The sequence below is a fragment of the Lactuca saligna genome, chromosome 5 (assembly GCF_052625555.1).
Source record: "Lactuca saligna cultivar CGN05327 chromosome 5, ASM5262555v1, whole genome shotgun sequence".
Taxonomy (NCBI): domain Eukaryota; kingdom Viridiplantae; phylum Streptophyta; class Magnoliopsida; order Asterales; family Asteraceae; genus Lactuca; species Lactuca saligna.
The window spans coordinates 5,569,312-5,582,213 of record NC_136421.1 but is presented as its reverse complement, the minus strand read 5'-3'; the positions used below and the strand labels follow the sequence as shown (position 1 = coordinate 5,582,213).

Below are 12,902 nucleotides of genomic sequence, written 5' to 3'. Positions count from 1 at the left end.
TTTAGACAAACATAGATCCAAGGTTTATTAGGGTTGCATGCACACTTAGGAAGTGTTAGATTGCTCAAAACCCAACATTTACTTCAACAAGCTGGAGAGGAACTTACGATGCCTATTGAGCAGCCTGAGCTGAATGACGGCCAGTCTGAGGAAGGGAACGACAGCAGGACCGTTGGTCAAGCTGATCCATCGGTGATTAGAAGGAACAATCAAGATGACGAAGTCGAGAGGAATGGATGCAAGTACAAGGATTTTCAGACCTGCAATCCATCGACTTTCACTGGAAAGAAAGATCCGATCGGGCTCATGGATTGGATCTCAGAGATGGAGTTAGCTTTCATGACGTGTGGTTGCAGAGGCAAACTACAAACAACGTTTGCGGTACGCCAGTTCAGAGGAGGCGCGGTTCGTTGGTGGAACACTCTGGGGAAGACTCTAAGCCCCAATAAGCCCCTGCAACTGACATGGGCAGAGTTTTTGGTTCAGTTCAGACGTAAGTACTGCTCAGCCCAAAATTTGCTTGAGCTAGAAAACCAATTCCTTACCTTGAAGAAAGGAAGCACGTCTATTGATGAATACACCAACAAATTCACAGAGAAGATGGAGTTCGCCTTGCGTCTTGTTCTGGATGAGCTGACGAAAATTGACAAGTACGCAAAAGGGCTTCCATGGGAGTACGCGGTGCCAGTGCGTCAAGCACCTACTCTAGAGGCAGCTATTTGGGCTACCAAGTCTGTTGAGGATATGATCAAGGGAAGAGCCGCCAACAAGATGGAGGTTGGCGAGAAGAGAAAGTTTGAAGGATCTTCAAGGTCCAGCGAGAAGAGAAAATTCTCGAAGTCTGAAGAAGGAACGCAATGGTGTGACAAGTGCAGAAAGAAGCACATCGGGAAATGCTCTAAATATACAACATGCTTTAAATGCGGGAAGACTGGTCATTATGCCAACGAATGCACAACCAAGAGAGAAGTCTGCTTTAAGTGTGGAGAAGAAGGACACTTCAAACAAGACTGCCCAAAGAGAGAAGGGGCTACAAAGCCAAATGTGCCACCAAAGCCAAAGGCGAGAGCATTTCAAATGATCCTTAACGAAGCAGATGACAATGCGAGGATTCAGGAGTGAAGGCTTGACATCCGAGGATCGAGTTATGGAGTAATCGTGTAGATAGTACCTCACGATGTAGCCCGTTAGAGGCATAGTCTAGGGTGAACTTGAACACCTATGTAATAGTTTCAAGAAATAATATAAAACCTTTGTTTTGTTATTTGATGTGTTAAGTTGTTGTATGGTTTTCTTGTATGGTGACTTGGAAAAACTACGGGACAATACTTGGGACGAGTATGAGTAGGTGTGAATGGTAGTAGAGGCCTATACTACCGAAAGCACAGGACTCACACTTGGATCAGGGAAAGTCACAAGGTTACCAAGAAGCTAGTAATTGATTTCGTTTTATTCAAGTATGTCGTTACCATTGTTTCGGTAATGACTAAGAAGATTGTTGTTATCACGACCCTAGTGGTCATATCCCATTGAGTCCGACTACAATGAGTAGGTTACGTGGTTCAGAAAACCAAGTTTGATGTAGCGTCTGACTTAAACCAAACGATTGAAATCAAAGCGAACAATAGAAGTATCGCACTCGTTGTTAAAGAAGTTGGTAGTGTGATTATATCACATCAGAAAATGAAGGAAGGCATAGCTTGTTTTAAAATTTGACACTAAGAGACCTAAGTCTAAATGTGCAACACATGATGATAGATCATAATTTTGAGTCTAACCTGAGGTAGAGAGCAGGTGCACGATTAAGTACTGCTTACAGTCAATGAGTCTAAGAGATAGACTTGAAGGAATATGGAAGTTATCAAATATTACCTAGGATGAATAAATGACATATGAAGTCATTATACGAGCCCTGTTTCGTTGATGATTCCGGGACGTAATCATCCTAAGGGGGCATAATTGTAACGCCCGTAGATCCGGGCTAGTCAATTTAGAGGCAATAGGGGTCGAAAACGACTTTTCGACAAAAGATTATTTAGAATAAATAATCTTAACCAAGTTGTAGAATATGTCACAAGGTTTTCGTGCATATAAAGAACGCCGAAATCTGAGTTATAACGAAGAAGTTATGACCCGTTGAAGTTTCGTGACGGAACCGGTACGATACCGGGAAGTGTAAATAGTGAATTTACGATAGAGTGAGATTTAGCCTTAGTGATCTAAAAGAAATTCGTAGAATATGTTAAAATAAGAACATCGATAAAAAAAATTCCCAAATCTGACTTCGTATGAAGAAGTTGTGATTTTTCGAAGTTTCGGATTAGCAGTGTACAACCCGAAATTCGAATGTTAAATCGAACGGTTTTTAGCCGACACGACCTAAACGAGAATCGAAGATCTCGATAAGAGTAGCGTAACGAGAAAAAGATGGGTGAAAACGGACATCAGATGAAGAAGTTATGAGAATTTAACGGATGAATCCTGTCCCGGTCTGTTAATAATATAAAATTTAAAATCGGGTCAAAATTAGCCGACGAAGTCTAAACGAAAGTTGTAGAGTACGTTCCCGCCTTCGCGTGGATATAAAGAACGTCGAAAAAGGAGTTCGTATGCAAAATTTATGATTTTTAGAAGTCGGAAACTGAATTTGCAAAATCTGTTGCGAGGGAGATGACGTGGCTCAATCAGGGCCGTCACTTGCTGATCACGCTTCGCTTCGGATTTACGACACGTCGCTTCGCAGTACGCCCCGCGTCCGAAGAGGTTACACCCCGCGTAGGTTCGATCTGATCCATACGATGGGTGCAAGACAGTTGGGTCCGAGCTGGCGAGGAGTACGCCCAACGTAATGACCGGAGTCTGACCCTATAAATTGATGTGCGAGGCTGCCATTGTTCTTCACTCCAAATCCACTTCTTTCTCTCACTAGTTTCTATCTCTAGCTCATCTAAACCCCCCTAAACCCTAGAAAAACCCCTTAGCACCCTAGGGAAGCCCCGAGGCTCCCGGAGTCCCGAGAAAAAGGAGTTTTTCGGTTTCGAAACACTGCTCCAAATAAAGTTCCGGTTTTCGATAAAATTCACTGTAAGTGTGCTACGCTTACGCAACTTTTAATATAGCTTTAAAATAATTATAGGAATGTTATTAGGTCCTTAAAATAATTATTTGGGCTATTATTATGAGTTATATTGAGTGTTATTTAACGCTTATATAAGAATAATAATAGTCAGACTATTAATTTGTCGCGGTTATCGTTAGACTAAACCCTAGTGGTATTGGTACTAGGTTTTATCAAAGGAAAGTTGTTTTGAGAGTATTGAAGCGCTGTCCGAGTGCTAAATCACCACCTATCAAGTGAGTGCATAGTCCCTTTCATGAACACGATTTTAATACAAGTATTGATTGAAGTATTAATTATATGTTTATGTGCGAGTTAATTGATGTTGCTTGAAATTCGTGTTAAAGAACATACCTGATTATATTTGATAATTTAGGATAAAGAGTAGACCTAAATTAAATATGAGGAATATTGGGTAGTATATCCTTACGATTACAAGTGAGTTAAACTCAGAGAATAGAAGTTAGTATATGTCACTTATCCGGGAGTATGGATTAGACATAGTCATTGTCCCTAGTCCGAGAATATGGATTAGGCATAATCATCCGTCATTAATCCGAGAGTATGGATTATTCATTGTCCCTAGTCCGAGAGTATGGATTAGGCATAATCATTGATCATTAATCCGAGAGTATGGATTAGTCATTCGTCCCTAGTCCGTGAGTATGGATTTGGTAAATTTGTTCATTTCTGATCCGGGAGTATGGAGTAGGTAAAACGACTAATCTTAGGTCCGAAAGTATGGATAGCCTCGTTGCGAGGATCGATGGGGTGGGATAAGAGTTGTTTATATATATATGGTGAAATTGTATATTTTGTGAGTTTTACACTATATATATGGTATAACATTGTGGGATTGAACTCCCTATGTACTCACCAGGTTTCCCAACCTGACCCACTCAGTTTATTTACATCACAGGTATTGATATGAAGTCACACTGAGAGATTAAAGAGATGTAGACCACCAGTGTAAATAAATGTAAATTCTGTTTATGCTTATGTTTCTGTATTGACGATGACATCCCAAACATTTTAACATAAATAAAATATGTTTCTTCGAAAATGTTTTGATAACGTATTTATCGTATTTTTCTGGGAACAAATTCCGCAACATTTTTATGAAAAGAAGTACTTTGATTTTTATAAAGCATAAACAAAATCGGTCTTTTCTGGCCGTGATTTTGGGGATGTCACAGACTTTCTGCACTTCTGATCAGATCATTATAATCAGCTTCCTCAAGCAGTCTTTCCAATTCCAGCAGGTCCCTTTCAGCATCAAACTCTTCTTCCAATGAGACGGTGGACTTTCTTGGTTTATCTTAATTCCGGTTTTCCAACAATTCTTCCAACATGTCAATCGAAAATGTTGTGTCATCACTACTCCTTGCATGCTTCATGGCTTGATCAACTCCGAAAGTGACTGATTCGTCTCTTACTCGAAGGGTAAGTTTAGAATCTCGCATGTCTACGATAGCACTTGTTGTATTAAGAAAAGGTATCCCTAATATGATTAGGACTTGGGGATCTGCTTCCATGTCTAAAACTATAAATTATGCGGGGAACACGAACTTGTCCACTTTCACCAAAAGGTCTTCACAAATTCCCCTAAGAAATGTAACTGTCTTGTTTGCTAGGTGTATTGCCATACGAATGGGCCTTGGCTCGGGAAGATATAACTTTTTGAAAAACAAGTAAGGCATGAGATTTACACTTGACCCTGAATCTACCAATGCATAGATGGTAGCTAAATTTCCGAATTGACAATGTAAGGATAAGCTACCCGGGTCACCCTTCTTATTCGGTAGTTTGTTCAAGATGACAGCTGAACAATTCTCATTCAGAACCACTTTCTTCACTTCTTCCATCTTCTTTCTATTAGTTAAAAGCTCATTGAGAAATTTAGCATATTTTGGCATTTGAGCAACTGCTTCTATGAATGGTATATTAATTCGAAGAGCCTTTATGTGTTCTATAAACTTCTGGTAGTCTTCTTCATTCTTTTCTTGTCTAGCTCGGGCTGGATATGACAGTGGAGGTTGATATGGCTTAACAGGAGGTTTAAGTTTCCGATCAGGTGTCGGACTCGTCGAGTCCATATCCTGGACTCGGCAAGTAGAGTCTGGGTTCAGATGGGTCTGATTTTTGTTCTGCCCTTCTGCCTCCTCCTTTTGTACCAGCTTTGGATCTACGTTCTGAATAGGGGCCAGAGGGGTTATAATTTTCCCACTCCTAGTTGTGAGAATGTTTATATGTGCGCCTTTCGGGTTACCTTCGGTATTGCTCGGAAGTCCATCCGATCTTCTCTCATTCACTTGTTGTTCAAGTTGCCCCATCTGCTTTTTCTATGTTGACAATAGATGCTTGCTTATTCCTAAGCAAAGCTTGTTGATCTTTCATCATAAGTTGGTGTTCTCTCAACATATTTTGTTGATCTTTAAGTGTAGCATCGGTATCATTGTGTCGTTTCTCGGATCCGGCTACGAATCTTGTAAGAATCTCTTCCAAATCGGCCCTCTTTTCCATAACCGGTTCCTCCTTTTGATAGAAACCTCTTTCTTTTTGCTTGTATTTCTCCACCTTTGACTTTTTGTACTCGTCGTACGGGAGCCATTCCTTCTTCGGTTTTCACCAATTATCATAAAATCTATCATCACTTGAATAGAATACTTGAGCCTTCTTGTTTTCATTCTCATCCAAATCACAATCTTTAGTGAGGTGCGGTCCTCTACAGTTCTCACATCCCACCCGGATAGCGTGGATTGTTTGATCCATCTTAGTCATCCTCCTATCTAAACTATCTAGTTTAGCCATCATTGTCGCCATGCTATTGTTAACAGTGCTCACCACCCCCCTGCTTACTTCATTTTGTGGGTTATAAACTTATACTATTCTCTAGAGTGTTTAGAGAACTCCTCGATTAATTCCTTGATCACCAGGGGTGGTTTCTTGGTGAGCGGTCCTTGTGAGTCAAGAAGTTGCCTTGTAGTTACATTGACCCCATCATAAAAAATGGAGACTTCTTGTTGGATATTAAGATCATGATGTGGGCAATTCCTTAGTAGACTATTGTATCTTTCCCATGCCTCATAAAGCGACTCTCCAGATTGTTGTTCAAAATTGGCAATAGCTTTCTTCAACTTGGCTATCTTTGAAGGTGGGCAAAACTGGTCAATAAATTCTTCCTTCATCTTAGCCCATGTAGTGATGGATCCGGCGGGGGGGGGGGGGGGAAGTGACTTGTGCCAATCCTTTGCAACACCCTTGAATGTAACGGGAAGCATACGAATCAGCTGGGTTTCGCGAGACACATTTGGAACATTAAAATAATCAGTTACATCATTGACTTCATCCAAGTGTTTATACGCATCTTCGTGGTCTTTTCCGTAGAAGGGGATCTCCTTGAGTTGAGCAAGTATGTGACCCTTAAGCTCAAAAGTGGCAGTCGCAGGAATTGCAGATTGCACGAGTCCCGATGTAACACTCAAAGTTTAAGCCAAATTTAAATTTTTAAAAACATGTCAAATTCATCAAAACATTACAACTTTGTTTTCAAAATACATTTATATCAGAGTTTTCCCCAGAAACATAACACAATAGGAGGAGTTGTACGATCAAGCCTTAGCCTTGCCGCGATCCCCTGAGGTACCTGAAACAATAAACTAAAACTGTAAGCCCGAGAGCTTAGTGAGTTACCCCCAAAATACCGATACACATACAATTCACATAGCAATATCAACATTAGCATATCATATCAATCAAAACAAAACAACATGCACTGGGTCTTACAAACTGGACTACCCCTGGGCCCTCAGTACGAGTCTGGAATGCCTACCGGGCCCTCAACTCATATCTGGAATGCCATCGAGCCCTCAGTACGAGTCTGGAATGCCTACCGGGCCCTCAGCTCGTATGTGGAATGCTCTCGAGTCCTCAGTATGAGTCTGGAATGCCTACCAGGCCCTCAGCTCATATCTGACTCTCGGGTTTGTGGGCTACCGCACAGAGCAGTACAACCTCAACCCACCCCACATAACATGTCGACATGTAACAGATAAATGCACATACAGGTAATCAATCAGTATCACAGGCAATCCTATAGATATACCCGACTTGCATATCAACTGGCATACATTACTAACTTAACTCAACATATCAATGACTACTAGTATATCAAATCCAATGGGCCAGCCTTGGTGCCTTAGACCCCTTAGTGTAGTGAGGATAACTCACCTCGCAACTGTCGTCGGAAATAAGAAAGCTCAACTCCCGGGTCCAACACGAACTTCACCACCTAAAAGTACCACACAACCTTTTTATAAATCTCCCAATCCCAGGAACCCACAGAATTCAATTGGTCAACCCCCTGGTCCAATTCAAGGTCCACAATCAGAGTCAACAGTCCATGTTGACTTGACTCGCCGAGTGTAGGTCTGCGACTCGCCGAGTTTTCTACCACTCGCCGAGTTCAAGGCAATCTTCAACGAACTCGCCGAGTTGTTCATCCAACTCGCTGAGTTTATGGCCATCTTCAACGGACTCGCCGAGTCCCTTAATCAACTCGCCGAGTCCATGCAGATCTTAATCCATGCAACTGCTTTTTAAGCCATGGCAAGGCCCCAAATTACAGATCCAAGCTCCTAAGGCACGTTAATTACGTAAAGTTGCAATCTTTACGTACATACAAGGCTCTAAAGACCCGAAATGATCAATCTAAGCTCTTTAATGGAGTTTTACACCTTGGGAGAGTCTCAACCTTGCACAATCTGGGAACTTTATGGATCTAGAGGTCAAGGGAAGTCCAGATCTAAAGTTATAACTTCAGGTCTTAGCTTAAACATGGAGAGTCCTTCATAGCACCCATCTAAGGGAGGTTCAAAGTGAAAAGAGCCTAAGGGAATAGCTTATTACCTTCCAGAGAGTGATGGCTGATGCAATCCCTTAGCTTTTCCCGAGTTCCTGGCCTTGCTCTTCCTTTCTTCTTCAATTGCTTCCTTCCAAAGTCACTCCTTCAAGCTTGGACACCAAACACACACACACACACACGTTTTAGGGTTTGAGAAGGAGACAAGAGGCATAAGGGGAGGCTGGTGGAGGCCAATAACCCTTTAAATAGGGTGTAAAACCCCAGAATTTAGGGTTTCATCTTCCAGCTCCTACTCGCCGAGTCTCTTGGTGGACTCGCCGAGTAGGTCACTAAACACGCGATCCAATCCACTGCTACTCGGCGAGTAGGGCAACCAACTCACCGAGTAGGACATAATACCAATTATTCTTTAATTAAATTTATACTTGAAATCGGGACGTTACACCCGGGCCCGTATCATCTCGTATCATCGTCTTCCATTTGCCCATGGGAACTTCATCGATGTTCGCCATGGTGTTGTCAAAGTCACCTTTTGATCGCTTTCCTCTTCGTATTCGGTTTCGTAGTCGTATTCGAATTCTGCTTCTTTTGGGTTGTCTTCAATATCCTCTAACTTGCTTTCTTCGCTCTTTCGACTGCTGGTGTCTCATAGCTTCTTGTTCTTTTCCTTCCCAAAAACCGTCTTCAAGCTAGTCAAAGGTGACTTCTTAGGTGTATTTGAGCTTTCAACGTCCTTGCCTTTGTTTTTCCTCAAAACGAATTCTAGGTCTTCAAAAGGGGGAACCAAGGGTGTGTTGGTTCCTCTGGTCATGAAAGTCCTACAAACAAAACAAAAGAAATGCGTAAAAAGAACAAAAATAAAATAAAACTAAAAACTGTGAAACAACTATGGACTCGCCGAGTCGCTTCGACTGCACTCGGCTAGTTCAAGGCAAAAACAAAAAAAATTCTAATTAAATTTATAAAACAGAAAACTATTAAAACTAATCCTAATAACTAAATTACCTAAAAATAACTTTATGCAAGATAAATCTCACACAAAGAATCGATAAAACTAGAAATTAGTGCTAATTTTTGAACCGTTCCCCGACAACGGCAACAAAAACTTGATGTGTGTGAACTCAACTAGTTTTAATCCTACTTTTAATTATATGAGATAAGCAATTAAGAGATGTTCATTATTCTTAGGCATGTGGTATTGTGTTCACATAAATTATATGAGATAAGCAATTAAGAGATGTTCATGCAGCTTAATCACTTAGCAATTAACAGAAAATAGTTATGGTAAATGCATAAGGGTCTTTAACAAGCTTAATTTAACAATATCACAAACTAACAATTAATCAAAAAGAGTAAATTAAACCATAGGAGCAAAATTGTTTCCCCCAAACAGAAACTAACGAAATTAGTTCATGATTTAAGTATATGAAAGCTTAAAAACAAATTCAAACAAACCTAACATAATTGTATTCAAAGGTAAAGTGGAAAATTAAACCTAAGGTTCCTTAATCTCTTAAGAATGAAGGATTAGGGTTCTTCAACGTTTTCCAGAGCTCCAAGGGTTTCCTTAATCACCAAGTGTTCCACCAAAAATTCTAGAGAGGTCTTCAATTCGAGTTTGTGAAGTCTATTTATAGTTTTCTCAAAACAGTGGCTACTCGCCAAGTCCAGTGACCTACTCGGCGAGTTCATCACTTAAAACCCGTGTACGGAAAGGATTCCACATATTGCTTCGCGAACCCTCGCATCTACTCATCGAGTAGACGACCCTACTCGGCGAGTAGCTTCAGAATTAAGCTTTTTTTTTTTTCTTCTTTCTTTCGTTCCCGAGCTTTCGTTCATATATCCCGCTTCCTTTTGCTTCCGAGCTTTTTTTTTGGATTGAAAAATTAATTTGAACAATATTAAGTATCTTTTATCCATAATATGCAATTAATAAGCCAATAAATGATAAAAATCCAACATAAAAATATAGCTAAATATGCCAATATCACCAAGCATACCCAGAAATCCATGTCTCTCTCTTCATGAGTCAAATATAATATCTCAATATCATGTGGAGTATGTTTACACAAATATTAGTTGTGAAAAACCTCATACACACATGCTCAAAACCGATCTACATAATCGATTACAGTCCTCTCAGATACCTTTAAGTACTCGTCGGATGCATCAAATGTTATGCCATATCCCAAATACCTAAGTGCAGCCGCATATTTTTGTATACTAGAAAAAACCTATTATTCCTCTAGCATCGAGTTTTTGTTTGAAAAAATCATAACGGACCTCTAAAGCATTACTAATACGTAAAAATATAGTTTTATTCTAATGGAAACGACGTTCGAACGAGTTCTCATTGTAAAGACAATTACCAGCAAAGTAATCATGTACCAATAAGTCGTGTGCGGCTTGACGATCACGATTAACGACTGCTCTCAAATGTGCAACATTTGAAATTTCTTCATCGTGAAAATGTTGCACAACGTTGGAGAAGGTTGAGATGAATTCTCCATCATCATCCGAGTCGAAATCTTTAAAGCAATCCATGTGTTTTTTGGCTTAGAGAACGAGAGTGTAAAATTTGATGAGAAGTGATTGTTTTATTTTGTTTATATAGGTATTGAGTTTGTAAAGAAAAAAAAATAAAAAATAAAAGCTATAAAAAATGACCGTTGAACGGTCGAATCTAAGCCTCGAAATTCAATTGGTCGTCCGCCTCCGTCGTAGCCACCACGAATAGTCACGACCACGACTCACAACTACACACTAGGACGGTGTGCATGATCATGGTTCGTACAGATCCATTTGTGCTTTGTATACCTTTTAACCTTAGACCATTTGTTATATTCTCAACGACAATGGTCATGGATAGCTTCCAAGATCGGTCACCACAACCTATCACAAAGCCATGGAGTACCCTCCACGACCACAAACAAAAGAACGAAGAGAGAGCCAGAGGGAGACGAAGAAGAAGCCATGATTGGGCGTTGTCTCTCGTCGTATGCATCACGAACCACCACGAAAACACCCGACCACGAATGGTCGGGGTAGTGTGCACGAAAAACGCTCGTGACCACATAGATCACGAGCCGGTTTGTCTTGGATATACCGGATAATCGTATTAAACTTGAACCATTTAACGGGTTATTGGACAAGTATGAAAAGATTATTGGGTTGGAAGTGCCCAGTCCAATCAGCCAATTCCATTGATAAGATGATGGGCCTGTGAAACAAAAAGAGGCTCTAAACTCTAGAGGCATCCATTTCCCCTTGCCCTAATCAAGAATATAAAAAGAACCAGATTTGAGGCACCGATCAACATTGGAAACTGAATTCTCTATAAAATTTCGCACAAAATTTCTCTTTCATTTCCTCAAGATTTTTTTGGTATGATCTTCGTTTGTTTTGTAGAATCTTGATTATTCAATCTCAAATCGGTTCTTTCGCTTTTTTGTATTCGATCAAAACCCTAATTCGATCTGCTCATCGATTGTTGTTTTACAGTTGATTTCATAGTCTCGATCGCCATGGCCAAAAGTTCATTCAAATTGGAACATCCTCTTGGTACTCTCCCAATCCTTGTATTTTTTTATCGCATCTAAAATCATATTTTCGTGCTTATAGTAATTAGAAATCGAAGTGTTTTCTGTTGATTGGGTGGTTTGATCTGTATGATCTTGGACTCTCGTTCGTCGCGTAGATAGAATTACTCGAATTCTTGTTTCTCTAATCGTAGCTTTTCACATGGTAGCTTTTGATCATTCATTAGGGTTTGCGTAGATCTACTTTTTTACTCGTTTTAAAATGAATTGAGAATCGTTTAAGTTTCTTATGCCGATCTGCGAATTAATGCTGTTTGATTACGTTAGTATATATACATCTGCATCGCAAATTATGTGATGTAACTCTTTTTTTTCAGAGAGGCGCCAAGCTGAAGCTGCTCGTATTAGGGAAAAGTATCCTGACAGAATTCCGGTATGACATATGATCTTCTCATATGGTGAACATTCTTGATATGTATCTGTATGCTATTTTCTCATTATTGCTATATGTTGCAGGTTATTGTAGAGAAGGCTGAACGAAGCGACATACCAGACATTGACAAGAAAAAGTTAGTCATCTCTTTGTCTCAATTCAACTATCCTCACATTTCTTTTTTATGTTTTTTGATATTTTTTTTAACTCAAAACGCAATTCTTTATTTTAACAGAAGTCTTATATGATTGCAGGTATCTTGTTCCTGCTGATCTCACAGTGGGGCAGTTTGTGTATGTGGTTAGAAAGAGGATCAAGCTGAGTGCTGAGAAGGCCATCTTTATCTTTGTGAAGAACATTCTGCCTCCTACTGGTTAGTAAATTTACGTGTTTCAAGTAGTATGTGTTTTTGTTGTAATGTGATTTGATAATAATAAGTATAATATATGTTTACAGCTGCAATGATGTCTGCAATCTATGAAGAAAACAAAGATGAGGATGGATTCCTGTACATGACATACAGTGGGGAGAACACGTTTGGATTGGTCTGAAGCTGTTAAGTGGTTCTGAATGTAAATACGAAGAAGGTGATGGATGAATGTGTACATTCTTTTATCAATGGTGCATGCTCTGTTTGATTTCATATCTTACTCTCTCTTAGTGACTCTAATCTTGTGAACGAGATCCAAATAGTATATAAGACAATGAATGGTATCTGCATGGAATCAAGTTGAGAAGTTTAATATGTGTTTGAAGCTTCTATATTTTCCTGCCGTTTTAGATTTGTTTGATATGGTGTTAATATAAAATTACAAGCCAATCGTGTTATTAATTTTTTTTTTTTTGATATTATAAAAACCATGTCTAAAAAGTTTGTGTTTGAAGCTTCTATATAAAGAAAAAATAATTAAAATAAGAGAGATTAAATGTAATAAAAAAACTAAA

At 39.6% G+C, this 12,902-nt stretch overlaps 2 protein-coding genes and 1 non-coding gene across 3 annotated transcripts; 2 read left to right on the top strand and 1 right to left on the bottom strand.

Annotated features, from left to right (window-relative positions):
* Positions 1-4,668: 4,668 nt before the first annotated feature.
* On the bottom strand, positions 4,669-5,214 carry LOC144998351 (uncharacterized). The gene has a single exon (XM_078958135.1). It carries the CDS (start codon positions 5,212-5,214, stop codon positions 4,669-4,671), a length of 546 nt encoding a protein of 181 aa, XP_078814261.1.
* A 937-nt stretch (positions 5,215-6,151) lies between these two features.
* LOC144999202 (small nucleolar RNA R71) lies at positions 6,152-6,258 on the top strand. The gene has a single exon (XR_013660721.1). It is a non-coding gene; the product is annotated as a small nucleolar RNA R71 (small nucleolar RNA).
* Positions 6,259-11,234: 4,976 nt separating this feature from the next.
* On the top strand, positions 11,235-12,702 carry LOC144996949 (autophagy-related protein 8C-like). The gene is made up of 6 exons (XM_078956754.1): positions 11,235-11,369; positions 11,487-11,546; positions 11,902-11,957; positions 12,041-12,093; positions 12,212-12,330; positions 12,414-12,702. The coding sequence occupies exons 2-6, from the start codon at positions 11,510-11,512 to the stop codon at positions 12,506-12,508; spliced, it is 360 nt and encodes a 119-aa protein (XP_078812880.1). The 5' UTR covers positions 11,235-11,369; positions 11,487-11,509; the 3' UTR covers positions 12,509-12,702.
* The last annotated feature ends 200 nt before the right edge of the window (positions 12,703-12,902 follow it).

Excerpts from the sequence above, each read along its gene's own strand:
- LOC144998351 (XM_078958135.1), bottom strand. The coding sequence starts at position 5,214 with ATGGACTCGACGAGTCCGACACCTGATCGGAAACTTAAACCTCCTGTT.
- LOC144996949 (XM_078956754.1), top strand. The coding sequence starts at position 11,510 with ATGGCCAAAAGTTCATTCAAATTGGAACATCCTCTTG. Across the intron at positions 12,094-12,211 it reads CCAGACATTGACAAGAAAAA|GTATCTTGTTCCTGCTGATC; the intron begins GTTAGTCATCTC and ends ATATGATTGCAG. Across the intron at positions 12,331-12,413 it reads GAACATTCTGCCTCCTACTG|CTGCAATGATGTCTGCAATC; the intron begins GTTAGTAAATTT and ends ATATGTTTACAG.